Source organism: Bombyx mandarina, chromosome 07 (genome assembly GCF_030267445.1).
Source record: "Bombyx mandarina strain Sakado chromosome 07, ASM3026744v2".
In the NCBI taxonomy this organism is placed as follows: Eukaryota; Metazoa; Arthropoda; class Insecta; order Lepidoptera; family Bombycidae; genus Bombyx; species Bombyx mandarina.
Window position 1 is genome coordinate 6,792,849 of NC_143214.1, and position 20,128 is coordinate 6,812,976.

A 20,128-nucleotide genomic window follows, 5' to 3' on the forward strand; every position below is an offset into this window, starting at 1 on the left:
CCAGCCGTCTGGACCATGACTCCAGCACGGACCGCCGAGATTGGCCCCTCCGCGCTCTGACCACACTGGGGCTGGGACGCGCCACGCCCCGGGCACGAAGGTCAGCCCGCCACTTATAGTCAGCGGCGAGCGCCTCCGCTTCCAGAACCCAAGGCGGCGTCCCAGCCAGTACACACGCCGCCTCAAAGGAGATGGTGCGATAACCACGGATGACCCTGACCGCGATGGTGTGTTGCGGCCGTTGCAGCAGCTTCGACACCCCCACGGCCAGGGACTGGCCCCACACGGGCGCCCCGTATAGGGCCATTGATCGCACCACCCCCGTATAGAGACGGCGCGTCACCCGGTCAGGCTCCCCGACGTTGGGCAGAAGCCGGCTTAACCGGGAGGAGGGCACCTCTCAGCACCCAGTCATACCCGATATTCCACAAAAGGGGGCCGAGCACCGACCCCTGTGGAACACCGCGCACGACCGGGAACCGGTGCAGGATCCCACCGTGTCCGGTACACGTGACCGATCTGTCCTCTAAGTAGGAACCCACCAGCCGGCGAAGGTAGGGGGGCACTCGTTCCAGCGCCCCCCCCTATCACGGACCAGGGCAGGGTGTTAAACGCATTGGCGATATCGAGCGACACCGCCAAAGCCACCCCACCCCTGGAGACGGCCTCCTCCGAGAGGGCCCGCACGCGAAGGATCGCGTCTACCGTTGAGCGGCCCTCTCGGAAGCCATACTGCTCCGCCGACAGATCGGGTCCCACCCCGACCAGATGCTGGATGATGCGGGCTGCCAGAATGCGTTCCAGCAGCTTGCCCACCTCATCCAGCAACACGATGGGACGGTACCCGGCGGCAGTATCCGCCGGGCGCCCCTCCTTTCTCAACAGCACCTGCATTCGGCCTGCTTAATGGCGCCCGAGACGCTGGTGTTTGTGGCCTCCTTGACAATTTCCGTCCACCTGGTTGGCAATCTTCCTCGACTTCTCTTTCCTTCCACGTGACGCATTTGAAATGTGGTGTTGGTGCAAAATGTTGGCCGTATCATGGACGGAGCGCCGAGCAAATGTGTCAATTCTCTCGGAGCTAAACTTCATGACCCGTCTATCTACGAAATGTATGCAGCGTCTCCTCAAGTACTTCGGACACGTGGCCCGACGAAATCCTGACAACTTGGAAAAATTTATACATAGTTGCAGGTCACGTGGAAGACTTGTGTAGATATAATAAAAAAAAGTGATCGCGAGAAGTGAAATGAGCCCTTGTTTTAATTTGAAAAATATGCAGCGAATATATTCCCGTCATAGCGGACGGAGATTAAACGAGGGAAGCGCACTGTTTCCCCTCATGAGATATTAATTCCTTTGGGAAGGGCTGTTTTATGAGATAACGTATTACGTAGCCGCATCTCAGAAAATGATATGTCAAAGAAAATTTATATATTTGAAGACATTTATGAGCTTTGCCGTTTTATTTTGGTTAGCCTCTGTCTTCGTGTTCTAAATAAGAATTCTGAATTCTCGTGAATGTTTTATTTGATGTAGGGGTGGGAATTTTCACGGTAAATTCTCTATACGATTATCAAATAAATATTATATTACCAATATTAGTATCAGTGCAGTAATATTTTTTGACATGAAATTTTAATTTTTTAGTTTCGTTCACCATTCACGTTGTTAAAGTATCTGAGCACTTCATGACTGCCCATGACTTCTTTCGCGCATCTAAACAGAACAAATATGTGTAAATAGACATAAAATAAATTTCGTATTGATATCTCACTGTTATAAAGGCAAAAATATATTTTTATTAATGAACTAGCTTTTGCCCGCGACTTCGTCCGCGTGGAATTATTCACAAATAATGCTTTATTTTAGAACAAATTTGGTTAGCATAAAAAACGTTATAGTGAGCCAACCTTAACATATAGACATATGCTGTCGCGGACTTTTTTTTTAGATCTTTTGAAAGGGAACAGTTCTGTCATACATTATTTTAGCCAAACTTGAACCGTTTCTGCAGCGCACGCAGCGGAAGTTCTCAAAAGGGAAACAAAACCCGATTTTGAAACATTCTTTATTAGTGCTCCAATTGTATTAGTCTTAGCATGATGTTATATAGCCTTCCTCAATAAATGGGTTATCTAACACTGAAATAATTTTTCAAATCAGACCAGTAGTTCCTGAGATTAGCGCGAGACAATTTGCACTACCAATGAATAACAGCTGGGACAACAATCGTTGTATCAGCTACTAGCTGTGCGATATGGTATGGTATTGTTCAGGGTATTGTCCAGCAGATAGACGAGGGAAATGGAGCACGACGCGACGAGCGGCGACAACCGCTAGTCCGAACTATTGTCAATTATATTCTTCGCAATTACTAGGTACCTGTTCTTGTTCGTTGCCCGTATCATGCGAAGCATCGTTGTTTGCTATGTACTTTTTTAGCACAGATGGATAAGCCAGCTCCATGTTTGCTTGGTGTACAGTAATCAATCCATATATTGGCAACAATAAAAACTCACCCAACCTTAGTTCTCGAGTAAAGTCATCGTTGTGCTTTTTTTAAATTAGTACTACCTAATTATGTGTTACGTAGTAATTGTATGTTTAAAAAATAACACTTTTTCAATTAGATATTTCCTTTTTACCTAGGTAGGTTTAGTTTATTTAAAGTTCAACGAAGGATTAATGAAGTGAAGGAATTTAAACGCTAGAAATTTATAAAAATATCTTGTGTTTATTTATCTTTCTCTTATTCTAATTAACCCTTTGACCGTATTTTACCTCACCGGTACCCTACGTGGTGCACTAAGTAATTATGTCGATTTCTTTCTTTGATCTTGTTACTTAGGCGCCAGAATATCTAGTATTAGTACTCTGGGAAAGACGAATTCGAAGATACTGGGAATGAATAAGACTAAGACACCTACAAGACTAAAGCATACATATTAACAAACAAAAGAAGGCGTAGGGTACCGGTGACCCACGCGGCAGTCAAAGGGTTAATGATGCGTTTTGGTCCTTTACTTTTTGTAGGAAGACTTTTGATAGGAATCTTACTTGACTCTTTCAGTATTTTACTTGAAACATAATACATAATAATAAAAAACATAAATCATTATCAGAATAGGGAAATGCGAAAATAAAACATCCAAGTACCGTTGGTAAACCGCAACTCATACCGTTATGTAATTATATTTTCGATGAAATTGATGAATTATATAAATAAAATTTGCTCTGAATTACTTTTAAAGTAAAATATTGCTTATACAAACGGTAATTACATAACTTGTATAAGAATAATTGTGCAATTCTACAATTCTACGATTGCAGCCAACGTTTATAATTATTATTAAGGGTTTTCTAAAAACTAATACAAATTGTTTTCAAAAGAAACTTCATACCGCATTATTATACTCGTAGCTTACGATCCTAAAACAATAATTTCACTTTCATCTCATTACATAACACCGATCTGATTAAACCTAATTGGCCCTTTTCTCTTTCCAGTGTTTACCTCCAAATTGTCATCGTCAGTTTACATTTCCGTACTTTTGTGAGTGTAAGTGAAATTATATACGAGTACCTAGTATCTTGGGAGTCTTACAATATGACAGCAGCACCGGCGGCATCGTGTATGAGCACTGAACACGGATGCGTTATGTTCGACTGCCTTGTTCATCTATGGGAATGGTAAGTTATGTTTCTGTAACTCCACCATCGAAACATCTCGTCGGGCCCGTTACTAGGTTTTATTGCTTAGATTGGTGGACGAGCTCACAGCCCACCTGGTGTTAAGTGGTTACTGGAGCCCATGGACATCTACAACGTAAATGCGCCACCCACCTTGAGATATAAGTTCTTAGGTCTCAGTATAGTTACAACGGCTGCCCCACCCGTCAAACCGAAGCGCATTACTGCTTCACGGCAGAAATAGGCAGGGCGGTCGTACCTTTTTTTTTTTTTAAACCCGCGCGGACTCACAAGAGGTCCTACCACCAGTATAAGAGGTCCTACCGCCAGTAACAAGAGGTCCTACCGCCAGTAACAAGAGGTCCTACCGCCAGTAACAAGAGGTCCTAGTCTCGTCAGGCTACTGTACCGAATGGATCTGAGATCGGGGGCGCTATATTTGTTCAAAAATTTGGTGTTCGTGTCTTGACTTACACTTGTTGTTTCCGAAAATATTAGTTTGAAGTGGTTTGAAGTTAACTAAAAACACTCGTGCTTATTTAACTGATTTTTATTTATGTACGGTTTTATTGCCCTAAAAATCTCTTCTTAAATCAGATATGTGTTTCAGTTTTAAAGGCGACCTTATGTCTCAAGGCTTTTTTTATTGCCCTTGTAGGCAGACGAGCGTAAGGCCCACCTGTTGGTGAGTGGTTACCGTCGCCCATGGACTTCAGCAATGCCAGGGGTAGAGCCAAGCCGCTGCCTACCGAAAGATGGGTAGTAGCATCCAGGTTGTTATCTATCTCTATAGGTCCCCTCTAGGTCCCTGTATCCACGTAAAAACTGGTAGGTTACGAACATCATCTAACTATAGTGGAATAATAATCTAGATTTTATTGGAATATGTAATAATAAGTGTAATCCTCACGTTAAGGTCTTACTTAATAAGGACGCTATAACGTAATATATGAACTTCCTTATACTGATAATTGAGGAAAAGCAAATTACTTCAAAGTATGTTAATCTGAATTGCACCTCAGTGGAAAAGCGTTTGAAAATTATAGGCTAGTATTATAATGTAGGAAAATTAGAGTTAATGAAAAACACAAGTGCATAGAGCCTGCGTTTATGTTTGAAATGCATGCAAGAATAATATGAATTACTCGCTCACAATTATTTAAATTTTTACTTGTAAATTGTAAAAAGACAGATGTACTGTAACTACTATGCAGTAAAAGCTACAAAAAACTATTGATTGTGAAAGATGTATAAGATACACACTAGCTATATTTCCGACTAGTTGTGCTTGTCACTTCGTCCGTCCGTGCGGACTTAAGTGGCTTTTTTGGGCCTAGGGGGACTGGTGGTGGGCTTCCCAAGTTCATCACCAATAATAGTTCAAGGAATCTGCATCATGGCTAGTGTACTCCTACCGGATTTTGTTCGTAGCTATTATTAGTTGAGCTAAGAGGTGCATTTTAATTTTATAACGTCATGGATCAATAATGTGAACACGGTGTCAGGCAGCAATTTAAGATTTATTAAATGAAGATATCGTGATAGTGATGATGACAAGAACTAAGAGTGGATGTATTTTCAATATTTTAATGCAATGTATTAATTACGCGCGGACTTTTACAAACCGCATTCATTTTATTTATACAGAAACACTAAATGTAACAAATATAAATCTGCTAGAATATTATTTTATTCTAAAGCAGAACTGTGCTTTCGAGTTGCAATTCATAATATTCTACATACAATGTCCTATTTCATGTCTACCTTTAGAAGGCGGCGCTGAAAGCATGGCTGTGTAAGGCTTAACGAGAAGTCTAGACGTATTGTTAAGCATACGGACTCATGTATACATCTAAGAATTTTCAGACAAGTGATGAGAGATGGTCCACGTTAACAATATGTGGGATCATAATATTTAAACTGTTGTTGGCTTATGTACTTGCAGCCGCTGGCAGCATTTTCAACACACATTGATAAAATATGTTCTGTGCTAGAGAGACAGAAAATCCGCCGGACTTTTTGGCGGGAAAAAAAATCTTCATTTTATTTTATTTTATTTCACTCCATATTATAATTTTTCATAAAATTAAGATTATAAATAAAAATAAGAAACGACTTGAAAGTCTTAGTTACCAGGTCATAAAATCCCTTAAAAAAAAGGAAAACCCGCCAAAGCTAAAGCTTGTAAAATGACAGTCTTAATAATATAATTGTAAATGTCGGATATATATTGTTATTTCACGTTTCATACCTACATCTTGCATATTGCCTACATCTTGCATCTTGCATAGGGGCCTTCAAATCTTATTATTTTGATTATTAGCTGTAAGTATACATAGAAAATACAATGAAACTAAACTAATGAGTTTTCGTTTTAATGACTGTCCGAATACAGAGCAACAAAAGTTATTAAAGACGAAACGAAATTTTCTACCAAGGTCTCTGTTAATTAAGATCGATAAAGGTTTTAGGGGCGCTTATCACTAGTCTGCACAATATCGAAATCATTACTAACATCAGCATAGCGATGGCATTTTCTAAAAAGCCAGGTAAGCAGAACTGTATCAAAAATAATGACAAATACTGCACGCTTATTATAATAATCCTCGCTGAATGGCAAATTGGGCATGCGTTGTGGAATTCTGTAAACTACAAGTACATAGTAGCGTGCGTATACGCACGGTGGTGGAAATATGCTTTTTATTTTATTTATTATTCCTACCTATGCTGATAGCCTTGAGAGGCTATTTCAGCTTCGCCCTAACGTGTGTAGGTGAGCTCACGGGGCTCAAACCGGAGTGTTGCTAGCACTGGCCCTAGCAAGAGCAGTGCTTCGCAGAATCTACCACCGGATCGGAAACGTGACCCACTGAGAAGATCCGGTGAGAAACTCAGTGGGCTGTGTCTGTGGGTTCATTCGCTCGTCGAGCCCTTCGTCGCAAGCGACGGGTTCGACGAGGACGGTGCCCGGTTGGGGATATGCATTGTGGGCTATTCCGCATTAATTAATAATATATGCATGGTTGTAGGACGCATATTTTTTGGCGGTCGATGGTCACACCCTTCAAACCGAAACTCATTGGTGCTTCACGGCAGAAAGAGGTCTTTAACAGTTGAATCCTTCAGAATCTAACGAGTTTGGTTATATTCGGATTTGCGATGAAAGTATGTAAAAAAATAGCCTTTCATTTATTTTAATGACATATTAGGTTATTAGTTTTAAATAACTTAATTACATGTCAGATGTAGTTGGCAGCGTATTTTCTAAATTTTCATTAGTACCTACTTCAAACCTACATGCTGTAAGTATATACAAGATATTTTAATAAATAAGCATCAATTGAAATATTCTGAAACCTATTTCACAGCTATATTATGATAACAAATACTTAATATCATATACATTATCATAATAAATACGCTAAATATTTTATGAATCTTGTAACACGAAAGTTAGATTAGTTATAAGCAAAACATCGTCAAATCGCAAATTGAGGTTAATGGAGTGATTACGGTCAAAACGGTATCACGCGAGTGTCATAATTCTTAAATTACGTAAAGTGTAATGTTTATTTATGTTTTGTTTATTGCGTTTGTTTAGTATCAGTGTGAGAACGCTTGGCCACATTGCCTCTTAAATCTAATCTTAGATCAAACGGTAGGTTTTTAGCAGTCAAAGTTAATTTGGGTAGATATTCAGATAGATTATATTATTATATCAGATAGTAGATTCACACAACTTTGATGATTTAGGTGTCGAAATAAATTTCAAAAATAAACCTATTTTATCTGTATTTTAGCTACATTGTAAGTTTTGAACGGTAATCGTGAAAATATTACTCGACTTTGATTTAATACAAACCAAAGAGATGATTTAGTATAGATAACAACAATTTAGGACGCATTGTTTAAATGAAAATATTATTTCCGTAAAAATGTCGTGATTTCTCAGTTAAGGTTGTATACAATATTTGATTAAACGGTGATTAATTGCATTGGATTCTGATTTAATTTATACGTTTTCTTTAATTTATATCTCAAATGTCTAAAATAAATAGCAAAATAAGACAACCTCACAGCCCATTTGATGTTATGCGGTATTATTATTTCAAAATGAAATTAAGTCATTAAATGCGCATTTAGCAAGAGTTTTTTGTTTTGCTCATTTATTTGTACATTACTTTTTATTATTAATAATTGCAATATCACAGAAACAATGATATTAATTAACGAATTGATAAGAGATATTTATCAAAAGTATTCACAGGCAGAGGCAATCGGTCGTGAATCGGGCGTAAAAGTTAAGCGCGCCGTAACCTAGAAAAGCTTTTGATGCATCCATCCATATGCGTTCTCACAGTGACTAACCCATGTTCGGTCATTATTATTCAACGTGTAAATGTGTCAGTCTGTCGTGCTGAATTCTTAGACAGCCGATATTATTCTTATCACGCGGATGTCGGGTGAAAAAATGTAGCTTGTGGTTCTTGTTTTGGTAAATTTCACTTCTTTATCGTCACGAATCGAATGTTTAATTCATGGTTAGTTTTAAAATTTCGATGACAAACGCTAATGACTGTTGCCCTTATATAGAAAAAAAAAAAACATTCTTACATAGTATTTTCAAAATATTTTCAAATTATTTTATTTTGGTATTAATGTAAAATTTCAAACAACATACTAAAACTTTTATCTGCAATCTTGTTGAGTTATTAAACGTAAAGTAGAACAAATACAGTGTATAAGATACAGGTGGTAGGACCTCTTGTGAGTCCGCGCGGGTGGGTACCACCACCCCGCCTATTTCTGCCGTGAAGCAGTAATGCGTTTCGGTTTGAAGGGTGGGAACTATACTGAGAATTTAGAACTTATATCTCAAGGTAGGTGGCGCATTTACGTCATAGATGTCTATGGGCTCCAGTAACTTAACACCAGGTGGGCTGTGAGCTCGTCCACTCATCTAAGCAATAAAAAAAACTCTGAAAGGTATTCGATATACAAATAATAAAGCACATTATTAATCACCTAAACTCTTTCATTTAGTATGTACGTTTTTCTATGTTTTTCAATTATTATTTTCGGGTGAACAAAAAGCTTCAAATTTTTTTACACTGTTATTTTTTGAAGACGCAAATGCTAAATTGGAATTAATCGAATTTATCTGTAACCTTATTTTTTAGTAGGACGTCGTATCTGATAATGCAAAGTGTAAATGAATGAGGTTATTAGAAATGAAACAGTATGCAACAGGTGTAACGAAAGTGTGTCGATATTGGGTAGATTTTCACTTGTTTTGGGAAACAAAGCCACGTTGGTCGTGGCTTGCTCGTGCGTCGATAAGTTAATTGGTAAAAGTGAAGGCTTTTCTTTGTATTCAGTAATAAGAAAGGCAAACAGAGGAGTAGCCGCGTTCTCGGACTCTGAATCATGATTGCTAAACCTATATCCGCAAGGAAATTAACATAATTTACAAAAAAATTGTACACGTAACTTATATTAATTGTAACCAACAAACTTTGTCATTACAGACACCGTTATCAAATAACAGAAATATTGCTTTGCAATGTTTTTAAATATTATATTTGTGATGCGACCGGTTTTAACACGATATTCTAGGTTGACATTAGTTCCGTTGAAACCGTTAACGAACCTGATATTTAAATTTAATTTAAAATTATCTCTCGGAACGTATGAACCTTAAATACACACACGATAGAGCCTTCGACAGAAACATTGGTCTTTTTCACTCCGTAGGAATTCAAATTACCTTATGGACACGCGGTCACATACAGGTAAAACCAGTATAACGTAGTAAAAATGAATTTTAGTTCAAAAGTACTACAGCGCATCAGTATAGCTGTCTGTTTCAAGAGCTGGTTTATTAAGGTACTGTTGGTGACGTAGACTAGCATCTCTTTCTTTCTTGGGTTTATTTCGTATTTTTGTCTCATATCCCTCCTCCTACTCACGACCGGTGCCAGCCGCGATGCTAATAGTATAATACTACTACAGTCGACGGCGAACCATCGTTTGGATTCTTGATAACAGCGTAAAATAAACTCGGTATTTTGTTTGGTGCAGACATTAAGTGACTTAATAATTTGTAACATAAACTTGCATTATATTAATGTAAATTTAATTTGATAACAGTTTTTTTTCATTTTTAGCAGTGGCAATAAACAAATAAAAATAATATCTGAAAAGGTTTTTGTGTAAGTGTAATTGTTCAATAGTGGTTCAATAACATTAAATAGTGTGTTAGCTTGTTAATATCTGTGAAGACAAATGACAGACGAATTTTCAATGATACAGAGGATTTTTTAACAGCACAAAAAGGTATGTCAAACCGGATATTGTACTAGCTACTAGTAGATAGTCGCTTGACTAGTTTACTATAATTAACGACGGTACGGAGGTGCCTTTTGAAAAAGAAAGAATAATGAAAATAAAATTTTAAGTTATTTTTGTAAGTTCCCCGAGGCTTTCGTTTGGATGCATGTAACACGTTTTACGCAGGAAAACTTTAAATATTTGTAGTTGAAGAGATAAACATTGGTTCCCTACGTAGGACCGGTACGACTTCTAATCTGTTCTTGCCAGGTGTGATGTCAACAGGTGGCCTTTTTAAATTAACACCTTTTATCTGTTACTTAGTTTTCTTGTACGTTAGCTAAGTCGCCTGTTAGTTTCGAAATATTTTTTATTATTATCAAGGTCCTACGATCTATCTGAGGGTAAGTAGAAGGGTCGCTGAGGGTTCGGCATTTACTGATTTCCATTGATACTAGATTAAAATAGCATGAAATGGTATTTGTGAATATATCCCTCTAGTAGGAAGAATTCTTAATTGTATAATGCCAATGGTAAGATAATCTCTTACCATTGACATAAATTCCATTTTTCATATTTACAAAGTGCTAATGTGGCTAAATAAAAAAACTCACTAGTGTTCACATAATAAAAACCACACGCTTTGTCGAAATACCTGTAGATAGCAGTTTGGCTGTGCCCCTGGCGTTTCTTTTCTTTACCCGATCTTACTTATCAAACAAGGAGATGTCGTCACCCTTGGACGGTAGGAAATTTCATAATGGAATCCGTACTTTTGAAAAAAATTACCGTAATATCTGTGAGAAAAGTAGATTTTGTCAGTAACAAAGTGAACACCGGTAGGCAGCGGCTTGGCTCTGCCCCTGGCATTGCTGAAGTCCATGGGCGACGGTAACCACTCACCATCAGATGGGCCGTATGTTCGTCTGCCACAAGAGCAATAAAAAAAAAACCATAGACACAACCCACTAGTTTCTTGCCGGATCTTCTCAGTGGGTCGCGATTCCAATCCGGTGGTAGATTCTGTGAGGTATTGTTCTTGCTAGGGCTAGTGTTAGCAAATTCTCCCAGGTTGAGTCTACCCGTCCGGGCATAGCTAGAACAGCCCCTTAGACTGCCAGCGAATAGGTTAGATAAAAAAAAGTGAACTCTGCATTGTTTTCTGTTTTTTTTTTTCGTATTTCATGAAACCACTTGTAAATATGCACTTGTAAATTGTGTTCATCTGAACCTTTCTATTTAGTTTATGTTCGAAATGAGTCATAGAACATGCCGTGTATTCTAAAAAAAAGATAAACTGCACAACATCTTCGGACACATCGATTCAAATACGGAGGGGGCGATGTGTCATCAACATCCGTTTTTAGTCAAAAATATCTTTTGAGTTAAAAGATTTGGGAGCAGGTAGTCGAAGGCCAAGCTTGGAATTTTTTGCTAAGGTATCTTTGTGATGCCATCATAAGGCACCTAATAGAAAGAGCCGTTAAACCTATTGTGTTTTATGGTTCGTTGCTTATAACTATCTACAATGGGTATTTTTGATTTGGAATCATAGTTAAGGGCTTTTGTCTTATTGTTTAAATTTTAGTGGAACTTTCACGTTTACAGAGCACATACAGAGATCATATTTATTTAAAATTATACAGGCATATATATTTCTCAAGCGTTAAGTATACAAACGAATATAACTAATACCTTTTAAGCATCATACGTAATGAGACGAGGGCAAACATACGTGAGGCATAATTTCTGTACGCTGTTGATCATTTGTCTATGTTCGTAATAAAACAAACTTCAATGATATGAAAATTAGCTTTTATACGAGAAATGGAACGCGATTCCCGTATTACTAAAGGGGATTAATTGATTTTTTGTTGGTTTATTGTGTCATGTACCCAGATCAGGTAGTCGATCCCTTGCCCGCATGGGCATCGTAGGAATAAGGACTCTTGGCGCACATTCCATTACCGTAGTGTAATGTACTCCAATTTTTATTTATTTCGAGTCATTTTTTTCTCCTACCTATGCTGATAGCCTTGAGAGGCTATTTCAGCGTCATCCTAACGTGTAGGTGAACTCACGGGGCTCAAACCGGAAGTATTGCTAACACTGGCCCTAACAAGAGCAGTGTTTCGCAAAATCTACCACCGAATCGGAAACGCGACCCACTGAGAAGATCTGGGGAGAAACTCAGTGGGCTTTCGAGTCATTTCGCTATATCTGTGTTTGGTTTGATTTTCGTATACTAGGTATGCCAGTTTTATAATGAAACCCTGCCGTGTTTGCTGTACGTCTAAGTTACGCGTGAGCTATCTATCGTACTCTCTATCCAGAATCCTTGTCTGAAGTTTCAACAACACACAATTTCAAATCAAGCCGATAAATGACTCGTGAACGCGTCAAAAGCGAACAAACAGCCACAAATACTTTTTCTAGACGTTAGACCCAGTGTCCTGAGAATTTATTTACGTAAACTGGTAAATGCTATAGCTTAGTACGATTTTATTGCTGTAGATCGAAATATTTCATTACGTTTGTATCGCAACGTTAAAAGCTGCTCTTCGACATTTAACCGTTGGCACATTGCGTCGATTATTGCGAAGCGTGAAAGGAGCTTTGGTATGCAGCGGACGTCCCTGCATTCTTACAGTGGATCTCAATATCTCGATCTATTTATCCATTTGTTTGTACCCAATAGGAGACTGCTTATATAAAATGTGAAAATACATTTAAACTACTTTGGGCTAGTGAAAAGCTGTGAATCCAGATTTTTAATACAAAGTTCCTAATTACGAACGGGAGATAAATTTACGTTAACAGATTTACGGCAGCTGCGAGTTACTTGTAGAATGCTTGTATATGTTTAAAGTATTCGCTCTATACGAATGTTGCACTAGACGAGTGACCCGGTCGATAGGTACTGCAGGCTGTGACGGGGAAGTTGCGTAACACCTGCACCGCGGAGCCTACGACCCCTTATCTTGAGTATAATCGTGGGGCTTACCTTAACACCCACTCGCAGACAAGGCTGTTTATCGACAAATAAACCTCGGTTTTGGGTTATGTCACACGTGAATGGTATACGAATTAATTTCTTGCCGCACAACGGGATTATTGAAAGCGGTGAGGTTTCATTTATTTAAAAAAAATATGTAATGTATTTTAATAAAACTTCGCACAAACCACCACCCTGCCTATTTCTACCGTGAAGCAGTAATGCGTTTCGGTTTGAAGGGTGGGGCAGCCGTCGTAACTATACTTGAGACCTTAGAACTTGTATCTCAAGGTGGGTGGCGCATTTACGTTGTGGATGTCTATGGGCTCCAGTAACCGCTTAATACCAGGTGGGCTGTGAGCTGGTCCACCCATCAAACAATAAAAAAAAATATAGCCCGTATTCACACATATGTGTACTTTTTACAACGGTAAATAACATGACCCAGTCTAGGCCAGTTATGTCTGCAATAATAAATAAGATAGTGTGTACTGGTTCGTGATTTATGTACGTTTTACAGATCTATAAATCTGTAAACGTATTTTATGGATCAGAGTTTGAGTGACATAATCAACTCTTTATCCCGAGAAAATGTCAAAATGGTCACTCGTCGATGTCCTTCCCAGTTTTGTCTGGGGTTCCCCAAGGCTCTCATTTGGGTCCTCTACTTTTTAATGCATTCATCAACGACATTGGCTCGTGTTTTCGTAGCACAAAGTTCTATATGTTCGCCGACGACTTAAAATTCTTCAGGAAAGTAAACTCATCTCTTGACTCTGAATTATTGCAGAGGGATTTGGACAGTTTGTTTGGCTGGTGCAGTGCGAATGGCATGAGTCTGAATATCAGTAAATGCTATGTAATTCGTTTTACTAGAAAAAGACGCTCATTTTCCCGAACGTATCATATTAATGGTGCACCACTATCTGAGGTAGACTCTATTAGGGATCTGGGTGTGACCATTGATAGTAAGCTGCAATTCAGCACACATATTCAGAATATTACCAGAAAGAGCTTTAAAACATTGGGATTTATATTTCGCAATTGCAAAGATTTCAAAAAACCACACACTAAGATCACAATTTATAATGCTCTCGTACGCAGTACCTTGGAATATTGCTGCATTGTGTGGAATCCTTACTATGAAATATACAAGAAACGATTGGAAAGTGTCCAGAAACGGTTTCTATGGTACTTGTCTTACAACTACAATCTGGGTAGGAAGTTACCCAGCTATGAAGATAGACTTTGCCACTTTAATTTGGACTCTCTTCTAAACCGGAGAAAACTAATGGGGGGTATATTTCTGTACAAATTAATTCATGGAATAACCGACACGCCTAATCTATTAACCCAGATAAAAATATCAGCCCCTAAGTACCTACCAAGAACGAAGAAATATAAACCGTTTATAAGAAAGCCCGCTCGTTCGAATTTAGGTGCTTACTCTCCCTTAAACAGAATCCTTTGGGACTACAATAATGTCCACGGTAGCGCGGTCTCCGTCAATGTTCCTTCGGAGTCGTCCGATTGCGCTGAACTTATTTTAAGTGAAATAGATGTTTTTTCTGATTGTCTCACTACTTACAGGAAAAATCTGTCGCGGATCATCTCCCAATTAAATTAATCATAAGCAATGAATGAAATGTATTCAAATCTTAGCTGTATATTTTTTTTATTTTTGATGTTAATGCACTGTCGATTGCACCTATAATTGAGGTGACATCAGCCATGAACTTTTGTCAATTTGTCAATGTTTTGTATTGATGATCACTTTGTTGGTGCAACTTAATAAATAAATAATAATAAATAATAAATAATAAATAAATAAAATGAAAAGTGTTTATTTGACGTGGCTGGAACCGGCCACGTCTAGTGTTTTTATTTATCTGTGTTACAATTTCGAAGGGATAATATTTCAATAAACAAACATTGTCTCCTCGTAGGTATTCTCGAGAATAATGCCGGCCCTTCACATGCTCGCAAACATTCGTACATTGTACGAATGTTTGCGAGCATGTGAAGGGCCGTCAAACATTCAATCGCAAACCTAGCGGCTGTGCAAATGGGTTCGGTACTCAATTTGCGAATCCATTTGCGCTTCCTCCTACACTTGTTTACGAATGTCTCACGAATTTATCCTCCTTTTTAATTCGTCAATAGAACATTGAAGAGAAAAAGAGTTTTGAATTCTTTCCCAGACATCATTAACAGCCATGCTGTTTTTATGGGAATTCTTTTGATGAAGATACGCTACACAGTAGACGTCACGATCTATGAAAATAGCGAAACGTCCGTTGCCTTCGCAATCCTGGGCACAACTGGTAGTGGTCACACGAATGTGTGGGAGACTACGCGAGTGATCGCGGTTCGCGCGCTTTGATGTCTGTTAAAAAACCGACACAGCTTGGAAAACCACGAATGCAGCGAAAACTTTGCATAATCATTTGCAAATGTCGTCCTACACTTGCGGGTTTGCGTATTCGTGCGAATGTGAGTGACCGGTATAAGACGAAAACTTCACACACACTACACGGAAGAAAACATACGTTTCGGCTTAAACGGTGCGACAGCCGTAACACAATAAAATAGATTTCTCCCTCATGTCTCTGGGTGGGTGGCGGCAATCAAGCTGTGTCGCTGTCTATAGACTCTGGATTGACCTTCAGCACGTTCACCCACATACAAAAAAGGAGGAGCTCATCGTATGTCGTATCACTCTTGTCAGAATGGTCGTGGTCGTCATCCAGCATCATTGGTGTGGGCAGATGTTATGCGCCTCACGAGCAATCGCCACTCCTCGCGGTTTGTGGTGAGCCTGGCACACTCATGCATACAGCCGCCAACTGCCGACTTGATCTGGTCGGTCCATCGCATGGGCAACCCTCGACGCGGTCTGGTGTCTTCTACTTTGCCCTGAACGACAAGGCGCTCTATGGAGTCATTTCCTCGCCGGGAGATATGTCCAAAAATTGATAGTATGCGCCCATACACGAGCGCCGAAAGACGCTGCTTAATGCCGAGTTCTCGAAGAATGGAGATATTGGTGCGGAGTTCGGTCCATGAAATACCAAGCATTCGTCTCCAGTACCACATCTCCAGAGCATCAAACTTCTTTCTCTCGACCCGCCGTAAAGTCCACTTCTCCTTATAAGAACTAAATAAAACAAAATGTTAGCGAAAAATACATTCCGACTTATGCTACTGTTAAGTTTATAATCTAATTAAAATTTGATACACCACACTAATCTTTACTGTGTTTATAGGTTTCTCTATTTTTTGAACAACCTTGTTCCGGTTGTTGTCCAAAGCTTGGTTTTATATTAGTCTTATCTGAGTCGTTGAAGTCTCTTTCATGGAATGAAGGAATTGTTATTAAAATAAAACCCAAAAGTCATTTACGAAAGTAAAGTAGAAATTTCTAGTTACCAGCGTGATGATAACGGCCAACTCTTATCTCAGGTTTAATTTAAAAACAATAAGCATTTCCACGCCAATGAGTTACGGTCATAGTCAATGTTGACTACGATTTCTTAGAATTTACACTCGGCATGTTGAAACGTGCTTACAAAAGCGAAAAGGTTATCAAATAATGTTAGTGTTCGTATTTTAAAATTACTAATTCAAGAATTATTTTCCTTGTTTTTTAATGTATATGAAAATGGGCCATATTTTGTGTGGCCAATGTAACGTACACACCATTGCCTGGAGTCTTAAGAATGAAGCTTCATTTAAAATGGTATATTTGCGAGGATTTTATTCGCGGCAGTATAAGTAGAACTACCCACCGGCCGTGAGGCTTTTGACATACTCTACCATTACTTTAGGAAGGAACTAAAGAGCTTCGAATTAGGGAGGTAGTTAGGAAATAGGTGAGGATAATTTTTGTTGGTTTATTACGAACTGTTGACGAGAAGTAGTGTCAGTAAAACGAGGAGGCCACGCCAGGTTTTTTTTATGTTTGAAGGATTACTGGTAGCCTGGAGGCCTTTCCAGTTTTACCAGGATAGGTGGGTGAGCAAGGGCTTAGTCAGGAGGGGTGGGATTTGCTGACAGCTACCCGAGCGCCTCCAAAGGAGGCCTAACAAGTCAAGAGTAGCTGCTTCACGAATGAATCTAGTCGGCGACGTACAACCTAACCTAAGCAACAGCCTGCTGAGATTCTCGGCGGATCTTCTCAGTGGTCGCGATTCCGATCCGGTGGTAGATTCTGCAAAGCGCTGTTCTTGCTAGAACCAGTGTTAGCAACACCTCCCGTTTGAGCCCCGAGAGCTCACCTACACGCTAGGGTAACGCTGATATAGCCTCTAAAGGCTATCAGCATAGTAGGAAGAAAAAAAAAGTTGCACGTCGAATTCTTTGTCGAGCTCGACTGTTATTGGATCTGATGGATCCGTAAGGACGTGTCTAAGGCGTCGAATTCGGGGAATAGTCAGCGGCGGCAACGATAAGGCGATATTCACGACTACGCCATGTGTGGCAAGGTGAGAAGTATCGGTATAATCTCGCAAATAACCAGATAATTTATCTGATCTTTCAGATAGATTGTCTGATCTATTTTAATCGATTTAGTGACTACTTGAAATTTTAAAGTTAAATTTGAAGATCTCGTTACATTTATGTATTGCAAAATGCATCCCTCCTCCGTGCGTCGTATTCCTCAGTTCTGAGGGTCGTGACCTTTACTGAGCACTTTTGTCAGGACTATGTTCCTCCATTCACTTCTGTCCTCCACGCAGTGGATAGCGACTTTGATGCTGGATTCCAAAGTCGTCTTAATTTGATCGGACCAGCGCATGGGACTACGCCCCCTAGGCCTCTTTCCTTCCACTTTGCCGGTGATGAGAAGTCTTTCGAGATTGTCACCCTTTTTCCTCGCAAAATGCATAAAAGAGCATTAATATCTAAAAGTTTTATAAAAGAAAATGCTAAGACAAAAATTTGTCTAATTTCGTAAACATTGAAAATAATAAAAGCTATTTAATATAAATATGGTGTATTATATTAAAGTTTCTTCTAAAATGAGTACAGTGCACGCGTCGAGACGTCGTTTCACGTTCGGTAATATCTCCTACAGCCTATGTGAAACAATAGCTATAATAACATGTAGTTGCATTGACCACTTACGAATAATTGGATATAATAATACTTTTACTTTGTAATTTATTGAAATTTATATATGCTATAATTGAAGTGTGAGTGGTACCTATATTTTTTTTATTGCAGTTATTAATAATTTTCTTTAATTCTTAAACAGAAACGAATGTATTACATAATAAAATAATTGAGCAGCCTACATTAATATTTCATTTATTTTACTTTTACATATAAAGCGCGTCACTTCAGAAAATGGTGACTATAATAATTTTTATTTATTTATAAAGCAAATATATTACGTTGCCAAAATTATTTATAGTTAAATATTATTTATTTGACCCACATGAAGAAATGATTGGTTTAAAAGAAACTCTCACTTTAGGCGGGACGCCAACTAGGACAGTCTTGGTTTATTGTCACACTCCAATTTTTCGTCACAGCGGGTTAGATACAGTTGACTATAATATTTCTACTTATGAGACTATCTGGCTATTGTTGAATTACACTTGAAGCTCTGTTTATGAAAATACAGTCTTATAATTTAGCTAATATCTTACTTTATACCAATACCGAGTGTGAAGAACGGCAACCCTACTTAAATAATTAAACTGAGCAATAGCTCATTTAATAATATATTAAATATTATAATAAATACGACATGTTGTCGACTCTTGGTGTTATTCTATTCTTAATATTATGCTAACTGTAAGACTTCGTAGTGCCACGATCGATAAATAAAAGACCTAAACTTTTGTATAAAACTAAATTAAAACAAATAAAAGGAATCCGTCCGACGGGGGACACATCAAAGGAAAAACAAAATTATTTATCTACCTTTTAAACCTTCTGGACTTCCACAGATAATTCAAGAACAAAATTAGCCAAATCGCTCCAGCCGTTCTCGAGTTTGAGCGAGACTAACGAACAGCAATTCATTTTTATATATAGAGATGGATTTATCTTTACCTAATTGTTGGTAGAATGCCATGATAACTACTATATTAGGGCAAACCAGAGGGTCGCAGAAGTTGTGGCAGGCCCAAGCTCCGATGGTTAGATGGCGTAGAGCACTACCTGAAAGTTATCGGTGTCAGGAACTGGAAGGAGAAAGCCCTAAACAGAACGGTCTGGAGAGACATACTGAACCAGGCTAAGGCCCACCCTGGGCTGTAAGGCCTAAGATGATGATGGTGATCGTTGATAGTCTAAGTGGCTGTTTCAACTACTCATGGATCGGTAGGTGAACTCACGGGATCAGCTTGAGAGAATTCCTAACACCGACTCTAAAAGTAGTTTTCATTTTGTCTACTTCTCGGAAAAAACCTTAGATTTTTTGTTAATATTAGGTAATGGAGTAAGCAAATTGAGATAAAATTTTGTATCTCCAATACAATGTTTTGCATAGTCAACAATTAGACGTGCCATATCGCGTTCAAAACAACAGTTTGAAAACTAAGCAGTTAATCTGTTAATCAATTTTAGTTTTACTTAAGATAGTTTCGTACCAGATTACAGTCTTATTTTTACTTCAAGAAGTTAAGAAACTAATGAAAAAATCCTTTTTACACATATGATTTGAAATCCATTTTAAAATAAATGTATTGGACTATCATAATATTATTATTATGATAATGAAGCGGGTAGTTAGTTCACTGTATTGTCGTTTTTACATTGTTTAAACGTAATTTATGTTTAACCTCTGTCATAACATGTTTCAATAACATTAATATGTAAGTAAGAAATGAACATCTATGACCACTACTATTTCGTTTTAGCACTAAATACATGGAAGAGATCATAGGCGGATCACACGGGGTTAATATATTGGCTACGTTGGACAGAACTGGGTGTTATTTTAGATTAGAGGCTGATCATTACAATCTTGGCATAGAACCCACGGTACGGCGGCAATTTAAAAATAATAATTACTAATGGTTTTGCGATATCAAAGTGGTACGTACAACCGTGCTACACATATTTATCGAGAATTCTTATGTTATGATATCTGAGTAT

The 20,128-nt window shown here is 38.5% G+C and overlaps 1 protein-coding gene and 1 long non-coding RNA gene across 2 annotated transcripts in view; both read left to right on the plus strand.

Moving 5' to 3' along the window:
• kmr (pleckstrin homology domain-containing family A member kramer) overlaps positions 1–20,128 on the plus strand; it is a 70,089-nt gene that overhangs the window by 4,560 nt on the left and 45,401 nt on the right. The window contains exon 2 of the mRNA XM_089728926.1: positions 3,511–3,693. Coding sequence (XP_089585052.1) covers positions 3,611–3,693 — 83 coding nt within the window. The 5' untranslated portion in view covers positions 3,511–3,610. The remainder of the gene's footprint in view (positions 1–3,510; positions 3,694–20,128) is intronic.
• LOC149502644 (uncharacterized) lies at positions 15,043–18,707 on the plus strand. Its single transcript, XR_016323317.1, has 2 exons — positions 15,043–15,310; positions 15,347–18,707. It is a non-coding gene; the product is annotated as an uncharacterized LOC149502644 (long non-coding RNA).